This window comes from Lingula anatina, chromosome 7, assembly GCF_051362555.1.
Source record: "Lingula anatina isolate TDL-2025a chromosome 7, LinAna3.0, whole genome shotgun sequence".
NCBI classification, from domain to species: Eukaryota; Metazoa; Brachiopoda; class Lingulata; order Lingulida; family Lingulidae; genus Lingula; species Lingula anatina.
Window position 1 is genome coordinate 13124581 of NC_141773.1, and position 23454 is coordinate 13148034.

Sequence of the window (23454 nt, forward strand, 5' to 3'; positions counted from 1 at the left end):
TAGGCCCATTTGGTATATTTATAATATTCAATATTTAAAGATTGAAATACAAATGTCCTTTAGCTGTCATTATGCTTTGATTGATTTTAATAGATGGACAGAAATAACATGTTTATTAACTTAAGTTTTGAAAATACTACTTATAGACTGTTACTCTTATTTTATCTGACAAATTTACAAATTTATACCATGAATAAAATATATGTAAATGGTATACTGAGTAAAATCAATGAAATTAAGCAGATCTCATTCAGGTGAAATCACTGAAAACTGTGCATAATGTATAGAGACATAAATATGCAAGAGTTTATGCGTATTTTTTAAATTTTATAATGATAATACATAGTATATAGTTATTTGTGCTTCTTATGTACATGACTATCAATATATAACTTCGCATTACACAGTATCAGATGTGACTCCGCTCTTGCCTAGTACGCGATGTGATAGTGACGATTCTCAGCGGGGTTGAAAAGCATTGCATCACCACTCAAAATTTGTTCAGGGTATGATACTGTGTAATGCGATCTGACACACACCTTGAAAACGGGTAGTGTGGTCTGATCTACCGGTGAATTCAGGATCATTCGGTGCCGAGTCTGGTAGTTGGGTAGGCCTGAAGATGATATACATTATTTAAAATCCTTGTTGGAGCACAAGGCGGTGACAATATCACGTGAGATAAATGTCACCGATTAGTTTATCATATTGTCAGGTCGCCTTACTTTCAATTGTGACTAAATTTTATATAACAAAAAATTATTTTTAAATGTTCTTCTAAGTGACACTTCTGCGTACCACCATATTAAAGTTACAAAAATATTAGTACCAGTGCAGCATTTTAACACATAGTAGAAAAAGGAAAACAAAAAATAATGTCATGACTTTGATAGATTAATTTAATATATTTAATATTTAGAATGAAATATCGACAAGCATTCTTTGAGAGTCGTTGAAATGTAATCAAAACATTTTAAATGTTAAAACATACCGACAACGCTGCAAGAGACGAGAGGCAGTGACCGGAGAGAGAAGATAAAAGTATAGTTTACTTGTGTATACTAGGGATTACTCCCATAACCCTATCGCACTAGCAGGATCGATCTATCGCCGATGGGATTCTCGCTAAATTGCATTCAGTAAGTGTGCCCCCTAAAAGCGTCAGTGGGCGTGACAGACATTTAAGCCGCTTAAACTAAATGCAATTTAGCGAGACTCCCCTCGGAGTTAAATCGATCCTGCTAGTACGATAAGTTTATGGGAACCCAGTCTTAGAAGTGTTGCAGTCTATCACGAACTACCTTTGCTGAGGGGGTGGGGCCCGATAAAGACACACCCCGTGGAGCCATCATTATCATGCTCGCTGAAAGTATTCAAATAGTATCCAAAGATCGAACTTACTGTGTAGAAAAAAGGCACAATATGTGCACTCAGTCCGACCTTAAGAGTGGGTGCGGATTGCATTGTGTAATGACAGTGCTGTTGCATTAAAATCCAGCTTCGATTGTTACAAGTGAGAACGTGTGTTCACGGGAAGGGGGGGGGGGGGGAGGGGCTATATACTTACTTAATTAAGCAACATGCCCATAGACAGCGATCAGACAATTTACGTAACTGACATGTAGGGACACAAAGACATTCAGCTAAACAATGTGTGACCCAGGACATCCCTGCGTTCGCTGATAACGTGTACAATGCGTCATCAGATAAGGTATCAATTGGGTTGATGGGACGGCGGCATATATAGGCACACTTTGCTTATCATGCGATTGTTCAAAATACCGGTATATGAACATTGCTGCAGTCACAATTGACATTGGCCCGAGTACAGCTCACCAACAACGAATATTGTATATCAACATCGAGGCAGAGGGGAACGGTGGGCACATTCAAGCGTGCCTGGCCTAATTAGTGGACCCGGGGCTACACACATAGTACATACATGCTCAGTAGACTATTTCCTGGTAACGTTCTCCGTTCTCCGGTTCAAGCAATAAGCTATTGTCTCTGTAAACGCTGCACACGTGAATACCTGCTATGTGAGTGAGCAGTTTTGACCTGTGTCTCCCGAGCTTGGTAGCATGTGAGCGATATCTACTCCCGAGGCTTGATGTGATTGCCGTTTACCTGGCTGGATCGATGGATAACGACAGTAAGGGCATTGTTGTAATCAGTCACAAAACGCCATGTCTCTGTTACATTTGGTGGCATCCAAGGGTCAGTTGACACTACAGTATGTTTTTTTTCGCAAATTTACATATGTGGGCAGTCCTTCTGATGCCTCGACTGTTGTTTTGTTATTGGAAATGACGTAAATTCGGTGTTTATTTCTTGACAGCAGGACAATTCTCTCCAAGAATCGTAACTCCCCTCAACAGTTAAATATCGATGTTTACTTTAAAAAGCATGGCTTATACATTTTTTTTACAAATAAATATTGATAGTAGTTGATGTAATTTCATTTTACCAAAAGACTAGATACGGTAAGGATATTTTGGAGATAAAACGATGGCCAACAGTTTTCGTCGAATTTATAACTAACGTACTACATGTATACATGTATAATAACTAGATGTGTATCAATGAGAAATATATTTTGAAAATTGGAATAGAGTGAAGGGAAAACAATACATTTTTTTCAAGATTGTAATTGAGGTCGTCTAGGCGTAACAAGCACCATGTGGGATACACATGCTGGAACGATCTCCACAAATGGTTGAAAATCTTGAACATCACACGTTTCTGTTTGCAGTCTGGGGGTTCTTCAATAGTCCGGTAGGTGGCGCTTGCATCGCATTTGTGGTTCTTATGCTTGTGGCCTACTGCTGCTGGTCTGGCTTCAAACGTGACAGATCTAGAGGGACAACGCCTGCAGAGAGAAGGAGGTTATTGCTGGCCACAGGTAAACCATTCTCTCTCTCTCTCTCTCTCTCTCTCTCTCTCTCAGTTTCAGAACTACTAGTATCTGTTTGAACTATGTAAACACCTAACAACAATTGCCTCTTATCATAGCACTAGCTAAATATGCTGTTGTGTATCGTTTCGTTATCAGCAGTTTTTATTCAGTTTAATCAGTCATCAGCCTTCCCTTAATTAACGATGTTTATGAAGAATTGTTGAATAGAAATGATTCAACCCCTGGGTTATTCACGCGCTTGAAATGTACACACATCGATTGGGTGCATTCTGAAAACCAGAGTCACTCTGTCCTATGCTTAGTATCTAGCCATTGCCAAAACTGTCAACCCCCCCCCCCTCCTGCTACATGTACATCCACGTAGTTCTTGCTATCCAAGGCGATGAATGTAGACACAATGGTCAAGAAGCAGGGGTGGAAGATACAGCATGGAACAGATTTCGGTTGCATCTTCTATACGTGTATCTCAATATTTATTTTTTTTTCTGAGCCCATTTTCAAGGTTGTTGTTAGAAAATTTCTGGATTCCATTGTAATTTTGAACGATTTTTGTCAATCAAATTCAACTTTTGATCTCTGTCTCTCTAATTCTTAAAGCATTTATGCTATAGCAAATTCGCTTTATTCGGATTATAAAGTCGTCATTCATAACTTTATCAGATGACTCCCACTTACACGCACTTATTGAATCCGTGCTTATGTATTTCAGGTAACTCAGACAGCACTTCCATAGACTATGAACATAATGCTCAAAACACTTTCACTGATAACCGAATGGCCGGAAGGACGCAGTCGACCAGTAATAACGATGCCGTGTCCGGCGTGACAGTTCCCTCTGCACCTCCGCCTTACCAAAGACGCGACGAGCCCCCGCCCTACGTAGACGTCTATTCTTCGTCTCCACCGCCTTACTCGGAAGTTACAAAGGCGAATAAATATGTGCGCACATCTCAAGTCTGATGTTTTAGTTCCTCCTGCGTACATATTGTTTTGATGGACGTACAGTATGCCACGAGATAAATGTGGAACTACTGTGCCGTATGCATGGTGACTGGCTCAAACTGCACCGAAGTCGTGGTGCATGTATTCCACTCAATTTGGCAATTGTGAAAGAACATCGTCTTTCATATTGCTGTGCGCTTTTGCGAAGTTATAATTTTATAAAGATACAGACACTTTTAAGTGCGTTTGCCGATTTCATGGTTTTACTGTCCTTGGGAGCGCCCGTATTATTTATAGCATTTTCAGCTGCATTTGACTAGAATTATATGTGGAAGAGAACGTTTCAAAGATGGCATTCAATAATAAGGGAACATTCATATCTCAAATCGTTCAGGAAAACATCCATTGCTGCAGACCATTATAAGGCAGCAGGTGGAGGAAAACAGCAATTTTTTAAAGCGGATACCGGATTTATAATGGATGCAGATTATTTAAGGGAACGTTCGCATAAGCAAGTAGTGTTGAGCTAAAGGATACAACTTTGAGCCACATTTTCACACAAGGATTCATGCCTTCCATCTGTCGAGTGATACCGTTTTATCATTACTAGAGGAAAAGCAAAGATCGTTATATTTAGCAAAGCCCGGTTAATTATATTTTTAAACCCCTCATTTATTTATCAGAAATTCACAATTCAAGCTGTGTTAAGTAACCTATGTGTTTATTGTGAATAAGGACATATTTAGATATTGATGCCCCGTGTAAAGCAAGGTCAATGATACGTGTATCTGAGGGGCAAAACGCGTTTATCGCTGCTGTCAGGGCGGGTAGGGGGCGGTATTGAGGTCCATATTCATATCTATCCTCATATCCATGGTCTTGCTATGTGGGTTATCTTTGTCAACAAGTATATACGGTAGTACTGTTGCCTCCATGCACCACACAATAGCGTCCTTTGCCTCTCTTCAACTTGTTTCAGTTAGAATGATGAGACACACAACCCGCTTCAAGCTTCCAAACTATTCAGCAGCATGGCGTTGAAACGAGTATACTAAATAGCTTACGTCATTTCCGTTTCAGCGAGTGTTATGCAGTCGCGTTCAGGTGAGTTGTTTTGCATAATCGTCAATTACACCGCATCAGGCTATCGCTTGGAAACTGGATTGCCGGGACTCGAATATTAAAAAATTACTCAGTCGGACTACATAAAAAAACGTATGTACTTCCGTCCTTCTTTAACTAGTACGAGTTTCACAGAGAAAACATCCCAATTTACAGCATACATGTTTATTCCCCTTAGCGGAAGAAAGAAGTTAAAAGAATAATAAAATCTATACAGGATAAAAGAAAATAAAACGAAGTATAAATCGATGAATAAAAATAGAAAATATACAAAAAATCTTATATCTCATCTATAGTTGTGAGAAATGTGTATTTCGTAGCCTTAACGATATTTGTCTTTCCCCCACTATCTCCTGTGCCCTTCAGGTGAAGTGCGTGTGTGTGTGTGTGTGTGTGTGTGTGTGTGTGTGCGTGCATGAGAAGTCATCAGTCATAAGAGTAACACTATACAGTGACAACTTACACAAGTCCCGGCTACTACATATACCTGGGGAGTAGGACCCAAGACAGTCGTTTGCTATAGCGTTAATCCCAATGATTTGATCATAGCAGGTTGGGGAATAAGAAAACTTTGTTAAAAAAACACCAAATGACGACGACCAGTGGTTTTGTATTCATGAATTTAGTAACATGTTTGTTCCGTCTTGTTTAAATATAAGAAAATAACACGTTCGGCCACAGGTAAAACATCGTTAGGGTAACTCCGAACAATAATATTTACACTATTCCGATTCAGTTGACCGTGCATTATTAACCTTTTGTGCCAGCAAGAGCGAACGGGGTGAGAGTTGTAAATGTTTGAACGCTATGATTCATGCAAGTAATAAAAAATCTCTTTGTCCTGTCTAGGTCATACTGCGCAAAGGCATGCATACACTGTATAAAGGTCGATGCAAACCACGTGAAATTCCAACTCTACAGCCTGGCAGTAGCACGAAAGTTTATATTTTGTTCACCTTCTGTTTCAGCGCAGAGCTACAAGGAAAAGGCAGACTTACGACGGAGAGGAATAGAATTTAACTGTATAATAAAAAGGTGAGTGCCGGTGTAACGTGACAGAGAGTTCCCCAAGATAGAGTTATTAGTTTTGAAATAGGGTGTTAACAGAGAAATATAAGGTGTGTCTTTTTAATTTTTTAAAAAATTCGTTTCGTTTGAGTCGTTATCGTTAGTTTTGGACAAACACAACCAGTTAGCAACATGGTATTTCGCTCAGATTCATCGCGACCGGGGTAATCTTCCAGCATTCAGCTGGAAATTAATGTAGCGTTCGGTTGACAAAGGTGGGTATTCTCTTACAGATACGGGAAAAGTCACATTATAAAGTAGTAAACTTAATACAGTTAGTTTATTTAAGTCAATCACTGGCAAAATGGTAAGGTGTTTTGCTTGTTTTTCAGAAACTAAAAACGCAAGATCAATTATCGTGATGCAGCGAACTGTACAAACCACTGCTGTACAGCTTTCGTTGCAAATATATCGATCTATGCATCCACATTTTACAGGTCGTTGTCCTCTTCAGGTCATATTGATCAATGCCCTACATATATTGTGCGGGTGCAAAATCACCTGGTTTTCCTACTTCGCGTGGCAGAAATGCGATAATTCATATTTTGTTCACTGTGTATTGGCTCGCGACGCTACGAGACCAAGGTAGAACCACAACGGGAGGAGATAAAATCCAACTGTTAAACAAAGAAGTTGAGAGTCGGAATGTGTTAGTAATTAGTTTTAAATGCCATAAAAATGGGAAACGTATACCACTATTTTCTTGAGTTTTATGTATCATGAGTTATAGAAAAACACGGGAAGGTTATTCATAAGCATTATTATCTTTTCTGATATCTACTTTAAAACGTTACCGAGATTAGTGGTTAGTGAACGACGTCGATGCAGCTACGACGATGCCGCAACAAACGGGCAAATTAGATTTAAAAAAACACCATATACAGTACGACAAAATTGCAAATTGCAATTGCAAATTAATTGAGGAAAACATTGTTTAAATTGGCAACATATCAGTGTTTTCTTGTGGTTAATCAGCTACATTACTAAAGCGACACGTAGAAATATCGCGGCATAGAGATTCAAGGGGTACCCATCCAGGTGAATTCTACATATGCAATGTGAATTGTTATTTTTTTTTTAAGTTGAACACATGGAATCCTACTGTAAGACTGGGTTCCCATGTCTAGATCGAGCCATCTGGATCGGTCTAACTCCCTTGGGAGTCTCTCTATATTGCTGTCAACTTAACCGATTAAATGTCTGTCACGCCTACCGAATCAACTAGAGGGTAAAGATAATAACCCCCTAACAGCTTTACTAGGCGTGACAGACATTTAAGCCGGTTAAGTTGATAGCAATTTAGTGAGACCAGTATACGCGGAACGAAAGAGGTGCTAGCAGTTGCATCCCCAGTTGCATCCCCCCATCCCCACCCAAAATTTGTCCAAAAACTGACATAACCCTTTTAAGCAATAGGAGAACGGCATATAGACTGTTTTTATGTTCCATTCTTTTTACAACCGATGTCATAGATGTAGAATGAGTAGGATAAAAAGTTTTTAGTGACTACCTTAATATAATAACTGAAATATTGATAGGTGTAGCTGCACTTAGTCGAGAATAATCTGAAGACTGATTAGATTTTTTGTTCTTCATTCCCAAATCAAATGCAAAGCCTAAAAGAAAAGATGAAACGAAGTTAGTAAATGAATCAAAAGAAAAACGTTAACTGCAAACACAAAGAAAATAGCTTAAATTAATGAAAATAAGACGGAAATATCTGAAATCTAAACGAAATACCTAGATAGCGTATATGAAGTAGGAAAAACAGAAACGTTAACTTTTCGTTTACGTTGAACGTTACTGCACAAGGGTTAAATGACCCCCCTTTACCGATAGGCCCTACACAATGTAGAAGTAGAGTGACAAAAAAGGGAAGAAAGCAAACCTTATATACGGTGTGATAGAAAGAGTACTGTTTATTTAGGGTAGAGCAGTGGCATATAACTATGCAGTTTGTACTGTGCTGTGTATACTGTGTAGTTTCGATTAGAAGGGAATGAGAAACGGAAGAGAGTGAGAAAGAGAGAGGGAAAAAAAGAAAGAGACGGGAGAGAGATAGAGGAAGAGACCAGAAAATGTTTTCCGTGTAAAAAACAAAAGAAAATTTAAAATTCTTCAAAAATAGAATGCAAATAAAAATTAAAGAATGACATAAATCGCTGGCATTTACAATAAGTGTCTGTATGAGTGAGTAGGAGTGTTTAGGTCAATGTATGGTGATACCAAATACCCCCGTCACACTTATTCGGAATCAGCAGGAATGAAGAAGAATGAGCCCGAACGAAGAATCTTTAAAATTCGAACCACATTCGGGGGAAAATTTTCAAATTGACCTTAATTATTGTAAGAGTACCGTTGGAATACAAAGAATGCGCTTGAATTCGCGCTTGATTTTCGACTGTGTAGCTCTCAAAAGCAGTTCGAATGAAGTTGGAAAACTAGGAATATTTATAATGCTGTAAGAAGGCAGTAACAATATTAAGAATATACTTTGAACGGCGCACTAGTGTAGTTCGATTGCTGGCAAAATTAATATTGCAGCTCATCCGAAACATTCTGGCGGAGTATAAAATCCCCGTCACACTAAGGCGGAATGATTAAGAATGGCGTCGGAAATACAATTTTTTTGCATTCCAGGATATTCGAATAGCATTCTAAAAACATTCTAAAAATTCTGAGTGCATTCCAAATATTTTTACCCATTCTTGTGGCCGGCTCGAATGTTTTTGTCATGTCAAAAACTTTCGAAGTGCATTCCAAGAGGAAATTTATTGCAATATTCCTACAGTATTCCAACTACATTCGAGCTGCATTTGAGAGGTAATATACCTGGAATGTGCAAGAATCATTCCAGGCGGGTTCGATGTGCATTCTTAGTATTCCAGAGGCATTCTTACAAAGCCGTAATATTTTATGATAATTATTAATTCCCGCTGGAATATGGCACGAATTTTTAAATTTAGTAATTCCGGCTTGATTCCTACTGATTTCGAATAAGTTTGACGGGGGCTTTAAGTAACTTGTCAGTTCGAATATTCCTCTAATGTTATCAGAATGTTTCGAATGCTGTCGGAATGCCGTGAGAATATTTAGAATGCAGTCATAGTGCAGTTAGAATACTGTTCAAATGCCATTCGATAAATTTCCACTTGGAATGCACTTCGAAAGTTTTTGACATGACAAAAACATTCGGAATGCCACAAGAAAGGGTAAAAATATTTAGAATGCACTCGGAATTTTTAGAATGCTCTTCGAATATCCAGGCGCGCACAAAGACGACGGCATTCTTGCTCATTCCACCTCTAGTGTGACGGGGGTATAATACATATGTCCTATACAGGTCCTAATATCTACTAGTTAGGATTCAACACGAAATTTAATCTAAGTAGCCTATTTTTAATCAGTAGGCCACATAGGGCCTACTGTCACAGCGTAGGGATTTTTTTACGTTTTTTCACGGGAGAACGCGACTCTAACCCAAACTCACACGTCGCGGTGACATTTTTCCTTGACAACATCGTAACTTTCATTATAATTTGCAAACTAGAGTGTGTGCGGGAAATTCCAGAGCCTGTGTGGCTAAAATTTTATTCAAATCTTTCCTTGTAAACAAATGCTTCAACTGTTTTTGTAGGAAGATCACGTAAAATTCAAGATTTGACGTCATGCATTGGCCATCAAATCTATATTTGTGCCTTTAGTGGCATTAGTCCTGTCCAAATACTCAGTAAATATATCTTTTATATCTCTATCAACAGAGATATTGAAACAATTATATAAGCAACAATATCTGAAAGGTTATTTGATATTGTCATGATCACTTACAAATCATGTAGCACCAATTTTCCCTGTTACGCCTACTTGCATGAAACTCTTCGTTTTCACCTGCAATGAAAAAAAAATTACCACTAGTATAGGCCTAAAACATAAATTATTAGGGACCATGGTTAAAGATAAGCATTTTAATTTACAGAAATTGAGAACATGTATCAAGACTTAGCCTACTACGGAAGACCACCACCCATCCACATATTTAAAGGTAGGCCTACTATTACAACGAAGTTTACTATGAATTACATAACGATGCTTTCCTGGAAAATAACATGATGATGCCCAATTCTTTTCAACTGTAGATTTGCATGGTGGAATGTACTTTGAGAGGGGTCATGTCGATACTCCCCCGCACCGATACTCCCCCGCACTGTTAGGCCTACTCCCCCGCACCAATTGATAATCCCCCTTAGTAAATTTTTGTGTATTATGCGCATCGATAGATCCCACACCGATAGAACCCCGCATCGATACATCCCCAGTAAAATTGCCGATGTAGGCCCACCGTTACTCCCCCACACCGATACTCCCCCACATCATTGCTTCCCCGCATCGATAGGCTACTGCAGGGGAGTGTCGGTGCGGGGGAGTATCGGTGCGGGGGAGCAGTGGTGCGGGGATGTAGGCTACCGGTGCGGGGGAGTATCGGTGCGGGGATGTAGGCCTAACCCTTTGAGATATAGTTGTAAAACAATTAAAAGTGTATAGGCCCTAAATGAAGATTAAAGATGTATCCCGAATACTTATCAAATGAGTCTTGACAGGTGCTCGTGCTGGTAAACTGCTTTCGTATCGATCATTATTCAGACTTGCCAAATGAAAATTAGGTAAATCTAATGACTAAACTAATGTAAATGAGTTGGGGTAGGTCACACAGTGCAGAATGAAAAACACCCCCTATTAACAAAACTATATGTATAATACATTGTATACTTACCTTATATATGCATGTAATCTTGATCTTGAAGTTGGGGGGAAGGCATACACTTTTGACGAAAAAACGTATAAAGTATAACTTCTGACTTCTGTTGAAAATCTATACCTACCTCATTAAAATCTTCAAATATAGTTTACATATGTGAGTCAGAAATTTCCGCAAGTTCTGGTGCAATTCGAAACTAGCCACACAATTCACTCCACCTGTCCACCCTCGTGATAAAATTGCGGGATTTCCAATGAAAATAGGTCAGGCGAACTCTCGCAAAACGAGAGACATAATTGGTGCTTCGGTATTAAATTTAAGTTATATTTTCATTATTTCATGCAACCATTGCCCCAATAAACTGAAAACCTTATTTGTGATCACACTGAACTTAAGAAATGTATCATTTGAAGGCCCAATCCGCATGTCACATGATTTGTGCCACATGACTAACCAAACCAGTTCAAGGTCAGTAGTTTGCTGCTTAGGAGGAAAGTGTGGATCATAGAACCTTTTGTGAAATTTGAGGTTAGTATGTAACTTTTTAGAGGGAATTGAGGTGTTTATTTAATTGAAGGACGGCAAAAATGACTGTTTTATTAGCTGGTGCTGCGCGGGAGTAAATTTGCGCTGATTTTGACAACTTCCAAGATTTTCCGTTGAGACTGAGAAACCAAAGAGTGTGCGGGATTTTCCTTTAAAAATTGAAAACATTCATTGGTTGGCAATCAGTTTTAGCAATGAAAACGACCTACAATTTCTGGCTTCTTGTTGTTGGGGGGCTTTTGGTTACGTTGTTCATAAACTTCCTATGGTCACCCTCGACCACCAAAAAGACGCCAAGGAAGAGTGAATACAATGCGTTCACAATTGTGAGAACAGCCTCTACCACCAAACCAAGAGATTCGCCACAATTTGCTTACCTTATTCAAGGTGCGTCTGTTCACCCTGTAAAAAATCTCATAGCAACACAGAATCGGGAAATAATATGGTTGACGTACAGGGACCAATCGGGGGATATTTACTTTCCCAATAGCACCTTAGCTGAGGGTCGTAACCGACTACTGAAGGAAGCGGTAGACCGTGCGTCCGAGAAAAAAGATGGGGGCTATCTATACTACGTATTTCTCGATGACGACGTGTTAGTCGAAACTGTTCAGAACACAAGTTTTGGGGCAGTTTTACCGGAAAACTCTTATGATCGTTTTGAACTCTTTTTACTGGATTTTCTGCCGGCGGTGGGCTACCCAAGACCCACGAATATGAAGACTAAACCAACTGATACAGTTGGCATAGCTTACAACTTTGATGCAATGATCAACGCGTACCATCGCCACACCATTTCTTTCATGCTGCCACTCGTAGAGGATTTAGATCACTTGTCATGGTGGTTTCCACAATGGTTTGTCATTCATGTTTCTGCAATGTTTTATAATTCATACCGTATGTACACCCACACCGTATATAGGATAAACCCTAGACCACATTGGAAGAATAAGGTGAAGGGAGCGTACCCAGCTTCCGGTGATTTCACATTACCGCGAGATTATATGCGCACATGGTTTATTAAGGACACAATAGTTGATACCATGAACATTGGCAACGTTTCTTTGTTACAAACTTTTAAAAAACCGGCGATGTATTCATTCATTAATGGAATGGCGAGGCGGAAGGGAAATATGGAGTACAGAGTTTCTACGGAGTTCATAACCACTGTATTCGGCACGTCCCATCCGGCCATTAAGCGGATTTTGCGTTGGAGAAATCAGCCCAAAGTGAGGAAGATTCTCTATGGGGAGGACAAGGACGAACCTAAGTTCATCCCAGATGTCCTCCCCTTGCATTAAGTCATGCAATGCTGTTGACGTTATTTAGTGCTATTATTAAGTGCCTGCATGTAACTAGTAATGTAATATATCTGCCGCCTACTACTTCAGTGAACCAACAGCCGTTTAGTGGTTCCTAGTGGACAGTAACTGTTAATGCCCCTATTTCACACAGACCACGAATCCCACGAATCGCCAGGAATTGACAAATTTCAGGATTCGTGAGATTTTGCCAATTTTCTGGTTTAATTCGACACGCTGTACGATTCAGTTACGATACAGGTGCGGTAGTGTTACGAATATTCGTGGGATTCGGCTGGATTCGTGAGATTTTGCCAATTTTCTGGTCTAATTCGACACGCTCTACGATTCAGTTACGATACAGGTGCGGTAGTGTTACGAATATTCGTGGGATTCGGCTGGAATCACACGAATATTGTCCGGAAATTCACTATTTTTCACTATTTTTTGGAATCGGGAGTTCGTGGCCAAAATTTTGAACAGCTCCAAAATTTGGCCACGAATTCCCGATTGATCAAGAATTGCAAGAACTGACCACGATTATATACGAATCTGTTAAGAACTTCACGAACTGATTACGATTCAACCACGAATCCTGAAATTTGTCAATTCCTGGTCATTCGTGGGATTCGTGGTCTGTGTGAAATAGGGGCATTAGATGTCGTACGTATTTAATCTCCAGTATTATAATTATTTGTAAAGAAGCTTAAGAGTTTTGGTAGCACGATAAGTATTTTAATAAAGCTTTACAGAGCTCCGATAAGGAATTTTACTGTTTGCTTTAATTACATGGTTTGGTGGTGCAACGGAGGAAGACAAATGGAAACATATTAATTGTTAAAAGTACCAAGTTCTGATCCGTGACTTGTACACTACGGCAAGGTTAAATATCATTCATTCTTGCGTGCTGAGCTGTTAATTTAATTTAATTATTTTTATTTTAATTTTTTTACTTTAATTTTTTTATGGGAATGTTTTAAGTTGCATTATTTTTACAACAGATGTCATGAAATATAAGCAAGTATAACTGCACTTAGTCGAGAATAATCTGAAGACTGACTGATTTTTTTCTTTTGGTCTTCATTCCCAAATCAAACGTAAAGAGTAAAGACTGAAAGAAAAGTAGAATGATATTAGTAACAGAATCACAAGTATAACGTAAACTTAATTGAAAACATGAAAACTGGGTGCAAACACAAATAGTGCGAAGAAAATGGCCTAAAGTAACAAAACTAATACGGAGATAATGCTAAAACCTGAACGAAATACCTAGATAGCGTATAAGAAAAAAGAAATCAAAATGTTATCAGGAAGTTAAGTCGAAGAAGTTACCTTAACGTTGAACGAAACAAAACTTGTTTCTCGACCGAATGTACAAGCGTTATAAAACCCACTCTACAGGTGCACGGCGCAGAAGTAGAGTGAAGTTTGAAAACAAGCCTTATATATATATATATATATATATATATATATATATATATATATATATATATATATATATATACGGTTAGATAGAGAGTACTGCTTACCAGTATTTTGGGTGGTGCAGAGGCATGTGACTATGCAATAAGTACTGTGTTGTGCACCGTAACGTTTTAATTAGGAGGGGTGGAGAGAAGAAAGAGCAAGTATAAAGGGCAGACGCCAAACACATTCTTAACAGGATGTAGGCATCTCACCTGAACATACAGGTACTATCACCAAAAAAGACATCCAAAAGAACATGTTTATCCCGTTTAATTAAAGAAAAAAGAGAAAAAGAAATAGAAATAGAAGTTATTGAGGAAAAATACAAAATCAAAAATATATACATGTAACCCCACTTGTGCTCTACATCTAGCATTGACTGTAAATCCTCCTCATTCTTGGCCAAAAGCACAACGTCATCTGCATAAAAGAGCAAACAAATCAGCACATCATTAACATTAATGCCCTTACCCATGCACCATATCATTAATATAAATGTCAAAGAATAAAGGTGACAGCATAGCCATTCAGAAAAAAAATCCTGGCATCGAATTGCAGTGCTCATTCTTTTGATTAAATTTGTGTTGAAACGGCGTTGATGTTGTACATATTGATCCGTATTCCATAAAAGCGTCACAACTCCTTTCCATATACATATATCACTTGCTCTACCGACACGTACCCAACAGACCGTTTAGCATTTATTCTTTGTATCCATGAAAGGTGCGGGGCCAAAGGTTCAAATTGCTTGTAAATAGGTGTTCATTTTACGTACCATGTACCTGCTGTATGAGGTCGTCTTTTCTTCACATAAGGCCACACTTTTTTATTTTTATGGATGACATCCTGCACGCGCACCGATTTTCGCCCGTTCTCCGAAAAAAAAAATCCCCCCCCCAGCCCCCAACGAAGTCGGTTGTCGCAAACGTCGTTATTAAATTTGCCAGGAAATGAGCTTTCTGCGCATGCGTATTATCGCCACGTGGAAATGTGGCCGTTTTGCCGTCAAATTCATCTCTAGGATTACTTTCAAATTACACAATGAAAGTCATAAAGAGAACAGGCGCCGTCGTTTTGGATTGGTATTGGGCATGGAGACATCACCTTTTTACAATTGTGCGAAAGGCTGGCGGCAGCCAGCGATTATCGCCCAAAAAATTTCTGTGACATTCTGTACAAAGCAGCACATACATGTACCAGGTTTTCTGTAGCGAAAAAAGGGTCGACAAGGGCGTCGAGGTATTTGGTGGGCTGAAGGTCGGACAGGCCACCTGGCAGTTTGGCTGCTTCGTGTGAGTCGAAGTAGACAAAATGGCATCGTCCGAAATGACCTTTAATAGATTTGGTAGTATTAAGCATATCTTTGCATCATTTTTAAACATTTCTGTGAAGTGTTCAAAATGCTTTAATATTCTGAGAATACAAATAAAAACACACTGTTTGTTTGATATTTGTTTTATTGATTGCTATACCAACAAATTGCATGAAATAACCTTAAATAGATTTGGTAATATGCAGCATATCTATTCATGACTTTTTTTTACATTTCTACGAAGTATTCACAATGCTTTAACAGTGATACAGAAACTTCATGTGAAAAGAGAGACATGTGTCTCCCGTTTCATAAAAATATGAGACACAAGGTTCAAAACAAGGGACACATCATAAACACCATTTTTTATTTCCATAAAACAAGTTTTATTCTTAAAAAAAAAAAAAAACATTTGCTCCTTGAAACACTCTTAGGCATGATTACCAGAAGTGCCATTATTCATGTCATGTCAATGTAGTAATGTCAGTAAAGTAATGTAAAATCATTACACCACAAATGACAAGTATGTTGATGGCAATGTGGTCAAACAGGAATGCGTAATACTGAAGGAATTGGTCCTGGCAAACACTTACAGTTATGACAGTATGAAAGAACTCTGGGCAATTATCAACATATTTCATAAGAACAATTTCCCGAACTTGTGCAAATTGGCTGGCATAGCACTTGCCCTCCCAGTGCATACTGCAGACGTAGAACGTGGCTTTAGTGCTCAAAATATAATCAAATCTAGCCTTAGAAATAGACTGATCAGTGAAAATTTACAAATGTTGATCGCCATAAAACTAAATGGCCCCCTTTCTCAGGATTTTGACTTCGGAAGTGCTCTTGGTGTGTTTAAAGCAAAACGACAAAGGCATTTCTCATGAACATTGCTGAAACAACATTGCCAAAGATTGCCAAGAGCAATACAATGCATCTAGACTGTTAAAAAGCTAAATCAACGAACAGAATGTACTTTCTTTATCCTGATCTTGGGAGCATCTAATACATGATACATGAACTCCCGGTAGGTCTTCAAATATGGCACTCCATTGGCTGCTTGGCTAGACACCAGTGCAAGTTGGTGAGCAATGCAGTGCAGTTGAATGAGCTGTGGATTTCTCTCTCTTTCTAGTGTTGTACCGACTCCATTGTGTTTTCCGGTTATAACCTGATGAGATAAAGATTGAAATTAATTTTTCCATATCAACATCTGATGAACTAACCAATATTTTAAAAAATTTAAACTATTAATTTATTTCATTATTAAAAAGTTTCCAAACTATTTTATATTTTGGAATTTTTCATATATATAACAGACTGACAGTAATAATTATAATCATGACTAAATAAAATTCATGAATGAAATTTTTAATATTTATTCTATTTATTGTTTCCTTGTAATATATTACATATCCAGTACATTATTTAATTTATTCTATTTATCAACTTCACACCAGTTGTTTTATATTTATTTTTTCTTGATAATATTATGCAATACTGACCGATGCACCGTCACTTCCTAGTCCTACTACCTTATCAGGCGGCACTTCAAACTTTGTCAAGAGATTTTTGACAGATGTTGCAATGGTGTCTGCTTTCCCATCCAGTATTTCACAATTCTCTAAGAAAATGGTCTCTGGTTTACAGCCTGATGATATCCTCGCATACACACTTAGTTTTTTTGTACTAGTAATGCCACATGGTTCATCACAAAGCACAGAGATATAGTCGACATCTGTCAGCTTTTCTCTCATATCTCGTAGAATCACTTCGTATATACTCTCTTGAAAGTATTTGGCAATACTGTAGGATTGGTAGCTTTTTGCAATTGGCACAAGAGCACTGCAGCCTTGCTGTATCAAAAAATCAACAAAATCTGAGAATTGGATGTTGCTATGTCCTGCTTTGCCAAGAAATATATTGTTCGTAGAGCATGGATTATGGCACTGTCGTTCTCACTAAACTCATTTTTTACCATTCTCGATAGAGTTGACCTTGAGATTTCATCTTGTACCGACTGGCGATGGTCAGCTGCTGAAGCATGCCGCTCCAAAGTCGTGGTTCTGAAGTTGCTACAGCCTTTGGTAAAAACGTTCTTTTTTTGGCTTTTTACACATAGTGTGCAAAACATATGGTTGTCTTTGTGTTCTAGCCATGTCCATTTAGATTTCCAAGCTTCATTGAACACTCGTTTGACACGTTTTCGAGGCAAACAAGCATCCGACTGGTCACGAGGTTCAGTTTCACTGTCACTTTGCTCCGCCATGTGCGAGGAGGAAAATTACGGTGAATGCAAGAAGAAGCATGATTCGCTGAATTCGCAAGCGTTGCTAAGCGCTATAACTGAAAGGTGCGATGTGATTGGCTGTTGAGCCCCACTCAGTTTCAGGTGATATTGCGCACTCACTGAACGATTTTTACTTTGTTAAACTGTTTGGATCATTCCTGATTTTTATTTTTCTGATTTCCTGGTCGCAAAGGTGATGCTATTTTTGCGACAATGGCCGCATGTTTGGTCGCATTACGATCGTTTTTTATGAGACAATAATGAAATTTATGGGTCAAATGTCGCAAAGTCGCGCCGTTTCTGTATCGCTGAAGGCTTTAATATTTTGAGAGCATGGATAAAGACATTGTTAGTTTGCTACGTGTTTCTGTGGTAAAATTTGTGTTTCCAGCTGTGTACTGACAGCATTCCTTTACTTAAGCAGTATTTTTTTTTTTTTTTGGACTGTTTTTTTTTTTTTTTTTTTTCGCCCTCTCGCACCGATTTTGGGGTACCCAGAGGATGTCATCCATAAAAATAAAAAAGTGTGGCCTAACGGACATTTGCACACACCACTATACCAGCCAAAAGCAAGCTTATGACGGTGAGAGATAGAATTTATTATACTTAGACTATAATATTAAAGGTGAAGATGGACATGCTTTAGTTTTTTTTTTTTTTTACTTTTTTAACTTCCACTTCAGATTAAGATGAAATTTTTTCTGACATTTTTTTTCTGTAAAGACGTTATTGCCCTTACGGACGGTACATGTACATTTAGGTTTAGCTTTGGACACAGGAAGGTAGGCTTAGCTTTTTTCTCAGACTAATTGTGTTGCCAACTTCGGTCATTATCGAGCATTCGGCTTGTCGGGCTTTAGAGATGGTGCTGCTTTACTGTTTGTAGCATGTCAAATCATTTTCTGCGAAATCGCAGATGTTCATGAGAGCAAAAGTGTTACGATTGGATGTATGAAAAACTCAGTTATATCCTTTTAGTGTCAAATGATGGACATAAATTAGTACTCGATTTCCCTCGCTTTCTTGCCAGTGCTACCTTGCTACCAATAGTACTATTTGCAAAAGTAAAAAGCATACTTTGAATCTCCGCAGCAATGAACTTTTTAAGATGCACATGATGTATCAAAGCAATTCAATTAACTTGGCATTAAAGAACGTAATCATCTTAGAGAGTATTCAGAAGAAGATCCGCGGACTAACAAATCCGCGGATCAAATATGGCTGACCAACATTAAAGCAGAGCTGACTAATCTGCAGATGGGTCTCCCCGCCTCCACACCCGCCGTCCCTGCAGGGGTCTAGCAATTAAATATCGAAGCCATGATCTAATCCGTTTAATGGCGTATGTGTAGGCGGGGAGACCATCAACGGATTAGTCTGCTCTTCTTTCATGTCGGGTCGGTCATATTTAGTCCGCAGATCATCTGTTCTTAATGCTCTAAGATGCCTTAAATGATAGCTTATACCTGTTTATATATATATATATATATATATATATATATATATATATATATATACATATAAAGATTTGCTATACACCCTGCACTTATTTGTTTGTTGGATCGCTCAAATGTAAACTGTGTTTTGTTAGGTAGGTGACATTAAACAATGTTGTTATATGAAAATATGAAACAGAAAGGGTCACCAACTATAATATAAGTCCATTTTCATGCTGCCATATATTATTGCACCTGCAAGTACATGTAGTAAATGTTTTAAAGATGAATTTAAATTCATCACTTCGTAATATAATATAATAATACTTATGTTTATTTGCAACTAAAAATTTAAAAATTGAAAGATTTTGTGCGATCTCCCGAACAAGAATTGAAGGGTGATCACCCGCTGTTAAGCGCCTCCCTCAAGCGTGACCGGAGTTGACATCGAACAATAGGCCCCTCGTAATTACCCGTGCGTTTTCTATATTTTTTATATTTGATATAAAAGGCAATCCTAAATAATTTCGACTTTGAAATTTTAGAACAGTTTTTGAGGTCAACAATATATGATTGCAATGATATATGATTCTGCGATATATGACTATGAATATCGATGGGGCAATGATAGCAACCCCTTCTTTACTTTTTTCTAAACTGGCTGTCATAGCACAAGAAAGAGAATAATAATCATAACTTGACCTTGGGGTAAATCCCAAAATAACTGGTTCAATTCGTTTTCTAACCAATCAAGGTGACAGCCTAGCTGACATAGTACATCGAAATGGGGGTGGGACAACATTTTTGACCAATGTTGTAAATAGTTATATTCACTAAATGAGAATGAAATTAATAAAATTGTTCACTAATAGTGTTAAGATGAAATAAAACAAGGTACTACATGTATGAGGATATTTAAAATACATTAAGCTAAAGATTCATTTAAAATATGTTAGATCACCCCTTAAAAGGATTCGGTATATTTGAAGATGTAAAATTTCCCAATGCATATTTTGCAGGCGATTCCTCATACCGAAGGCATGAAGACTACCTTCAAACTCTGGCTTCTCCTTGTTGTTGGAGGGCTTCTGGTACCACTGTGTTATATTTCACTTCTTCGGGCACCGCCGCCAATCAAAGAGATGTCAAAGACTAGTGAATACAACAATCCTTCTCCTAGATTGGAGAGCACAACATTTACCACCGAAACAAAAAATTCTCCACAGTTTGTCTACTGTATCCAAGGTGCGACAATGCATGCTATACAAGGACTCAATGCTACACCTGATCGGGACATAATCTGGCTGACGTACAAAGACAGAACAGGGGACGTGTACTTCCCCAATAGTACCCTCGCCATGGGTCGGAACAAACTGCTGACAGAAGCGATTGACCGTGCGGCCAAATGGGATGATGGTGGCTATTTATACTACATTTTTCTCGATGATGACGTGTTGTTACTTTCTGAGCCTGATCAGGAACGTTGGTGGATGACAGATTTACCGGACAACCCGTATGATCGTTTAGAGCTGTTTTTACTAGATTATCAACCCGCAGTGGCCTACCCAACACCGAGGATGAATCGCCCCAAGCGCCCGGCTACAGTGGGTATCAGTTATAACGTTGATGCAAATATCAATGCATATCATAGGCACACAATTTCGTTTATGCTGCCACTCATAGAGGATTTTGATCACGTGTCCTGGTGGTTCCCACAGTGGTTTGTCATTCATACTTCTGCCATGTTTTATAACTCGTATCGTATAATTTGCCACGCTGTGCACGTGAGGAACTCGAGGCCACACTGGAAGAATAAGGAGAAAGGTGCCTATCCCGATTCTGGTCATTTCTCGATCGCGCAAGATTACATGCGCTCATGGCTTATCAAGAACATGACAGTTGATACAATTAACCTGGGCAGGGTTTCTTTGTTACAGACTTTTCAGAAAAGCCCAATGTATTTTTATATCAAAGGAAGTGCGACTCGGAAGGGAGATATGGAGTACAGAGTTTCTACGAAGTTTATAACCACTGTATTCAATACGTCCCATCCTGCCGTTAGACGGATTTTGCAGTGGAGAAACCAGCCACACGTGAAAAAGATTCTTTATGGGGAGGACGAGGAAGAACCTGAGTTCATCCCAGATGTCTTCCCCTTGCACTAACTAATGTCATGCTGTGGTATTAGTCGTACATACGTCTTTGACATTTAGTGCTAGCAGTACTTGCATGCTCTAATGCTTATGCTGATCAATCTGACTCAGTGTCGCGGAAACACCTGACGTCTTCGATAGGCCTATGTGTCGGCAATATGTATAAATAGTCCATTGCCAAACCCGTAGTTAGCCGAATGCAAGGGTCATAGCCCATAAGGCTAACAGATATTGTATTTATTACATCATACATGTACAAGAGTATATCGTACAGTCGATGTTACTGCCAATTTCTTACTCTATCATATCAAAAAAGATCACATGACGTTTTCCTTGTTTTAATATTTTACTGTGATAACTTTCCACATTTTTAGATGAAGTGCAACTGTCTCAGCTTGTTCTGCGAATAGATTTTACTCTTACGTGTTATGTTTGCTCAGACATACCAGTAGCAGACAAGGCATCGTTGTTTACACTATAGTTTCGTACCGGTGGTAGGCGTCGTAAAGCAGGCTTTTAACAGTCAATTGAAACATTCTTTGTGTTTCTAAGCCAAATTAAAACCGGCCATGATAAAAAAAGTCATTAGTATCGGTATTATGAAAATAAAACGTAGTTGGGGGCAGTTCAAATGCAGGGACCATCTCAAGGCACAGAGCGTACGTCGTTGAGAAAAAAGCTGCAGAGTCAGCTAAAACAACAAAGTCATTAACTAAATTTTGCCTTTACTGGGAGTTTTACTTTGACAAGTGGAGAGAGCATTCTTGACGTCATTTTAACATGCCAAGACCTGACAACTGCAAGAATTCAGGTTTGGGTTATACACGTAAGGTTAATTAAGCGACACAATCTTTAATAAAGTGTTATTAAAATGACTTTAATTATATGAAAGTGTTTTTTTCCACAAAACTTTTATACAGAACCTTTGTTTTATACATACATTTTAATTTAACCATAACAATGTGCATACAGTAATTAAAGGAGTGGACTTCGTCGTTGTAGCAAATATTTTTTAAGAAGTTCCATATAATTATGAAAATAAACAAATGTGGGAATGATGGGATTACTTATGATTTTTACTTCTGTTTAAATATGGTGGCCATGTTGAGGTGCATTTTAATTAAAATAAAGATATATTTTTATCAAGTAGGCCCATTTGGTATATTTATAATATTCAATATTTAAATATTGAAATACAAATGTCCTTTAGCTGTCATTATGCTTTGATTGATTTTAATAGATGGACAGAAATAACATGTTTATTAACTTAAGTTTTGAAAATACTACTTATAGACTGTTACTCTCATTTTATCTGACAAATTTACAAATTTATACCATGAATAAAATATATGTAAATGGTATACTGAGTAATATTAATGAAATTAAGCGGATCTCATTCAGGTGAAATCACTGAAAACTGTGCATAATATATAGAGACATAAATATGCAAGAGTTGATGTGTATTTTTTTTATTTTATAATGATACTACATAGTATATAGTTATTTGTGCTTCTTACGTACATGACTATCAATATATAACTTAAAGCGGCTGCAGAAAGAAATGGTTTAAAGTTAAATTTAACCATAACAACGTGCATACAGTAATCATAGAGGTGGGTTGCTTCGTTGTAGTCTTTATATTTTTTTAAGTTCCATATAATTATGAAAATAAACAACGATTGGTTTACTTATGATATTTCCATCTGGCTGCAGAAAAAAATGGTTTTAATTTTAAACCATGAGTTTTCTATTTTTTTTTTTTTTTTACATTTAATATAAAGGCAATCTTAAATTATTTCGATTTTGAGATTTTGGCAGTTTTGAAGCAGACTGAAAACTTATTTTGGTAAGAGACGTATTATGAGTTAAGCTTTTGGGTGCAAGCTGAATCCATTTGAAGGTGATACTAGTGGTCAACAATATATGGTTGCAATAATATATGATTCTGCGATACAGTATATGTCTATGAATAAACGATCACTTTTTCTAAACCTGCTGTAATAGCACAAGAAAGAGAAGAATCATAACTTGGCCTCGGGGTCAATCCAAAAATAACCGGTCCAATGGCAAAGCCTTATTTCACAAAGCCCGTTCGATGTTACATTCAAAGCGAGCATGTATTTACTCGGTTTTCTAAAGGACTA

The 23454-nt window shown here is 38.0% G+C and overlaps 3 protein-coding genes across 8 annotated transcripts in view; 2 read left to right on the plus strand and 1 right to left on the minus strand.

Moving 5' to 3' along the window:
• Positions 1-1985: 1985 nt before the first annotated feature.
• The window catches only part of LOC147760768 (uncharacterized), a 30988-nt gene continuing 9519 nt past the window's right edge, over positions 1986-23454 (plus strand). Inside the window, exon 1 of the mRNA XM_087017282.1 lies at positions 1986-2152. Coding sequence (XP_086873408.1) covers positions 2140-2152 — 13 coding nt within the window. The 5' untranslated portion in view covers positions 1986-2139. The remainder of the gene's footprint in view (positions 2153-23454) is intronic.
• LOC147760769 (uncharacterized) lies at positions 2057-22671 on the plus strand. 6 transcript variants are annotated; one of them, XM_087017275.1, is made up of 6 exons: positions 2057-2217; positions 2753-2902; positions 3627-4963; positions 5950-6016; positions 10026-10091; positions 20177-22671. In XM_087017275.1, exon 6 carries the CDS (start codon positions 20198-20200, stop codon positions 21320-21322), a length of 1125 nt encoding a protein of 374 aa, XP_086873401.1. In that variant the 5' UTR covers positions 2057-2217; positions 2753-2902; positions 3627-4963; positions 5950-6016; positions 10026-10091; positions 20177-20197; the 3' UTR covers positions 21323-22671. The 6 variants fall into 6 exon arrangements, with proteins under 6 accessions (XP_086873401.1, XP_086873403.1, XP_086873399.1 ...); XM_087017277.1 differs by having other exon boundaries at positions 2070-2217; XM_087017273.1 differs by having other exon boundaries at positions 2088-2233.
• On the minus strand, positions 15698-18221 carry LOC147760770 (zinc finger protein 862-like). Its single transcript, XM_087017279.1, has 2 exons — positions 16937-18221; positions 15698-16602 (listed from the first exon to the last, which is right to left on the minus strand). Exons 1-2 carry the CDS (start codon positions 17186-17188, stop codon positions 16390-16392), a joined length of 465 nt encoding a protein of 154 aa, XP_086873405.1. The 5' UTR covers positions 17189-18221; the 3' UTR covers positions 15698-16389.

Bases quoted from the DNA above. Each gene is read 5' to 3' on its own strand.
- LOC147760770 (XM_087017279.1), bottom strand. From the start codon at position 17,188: ATGAGAGAAAAGCTGACAGATGTCGACTATATCTCTGTGCTTTGTGAT. The intron at 16,603-16,936 runs GTCAGTATTGCA...TTATCTCATCAG, and splicing joins TAGGAAGTGACGGTGCATCG to GTTATAACCGGAAAACACAA.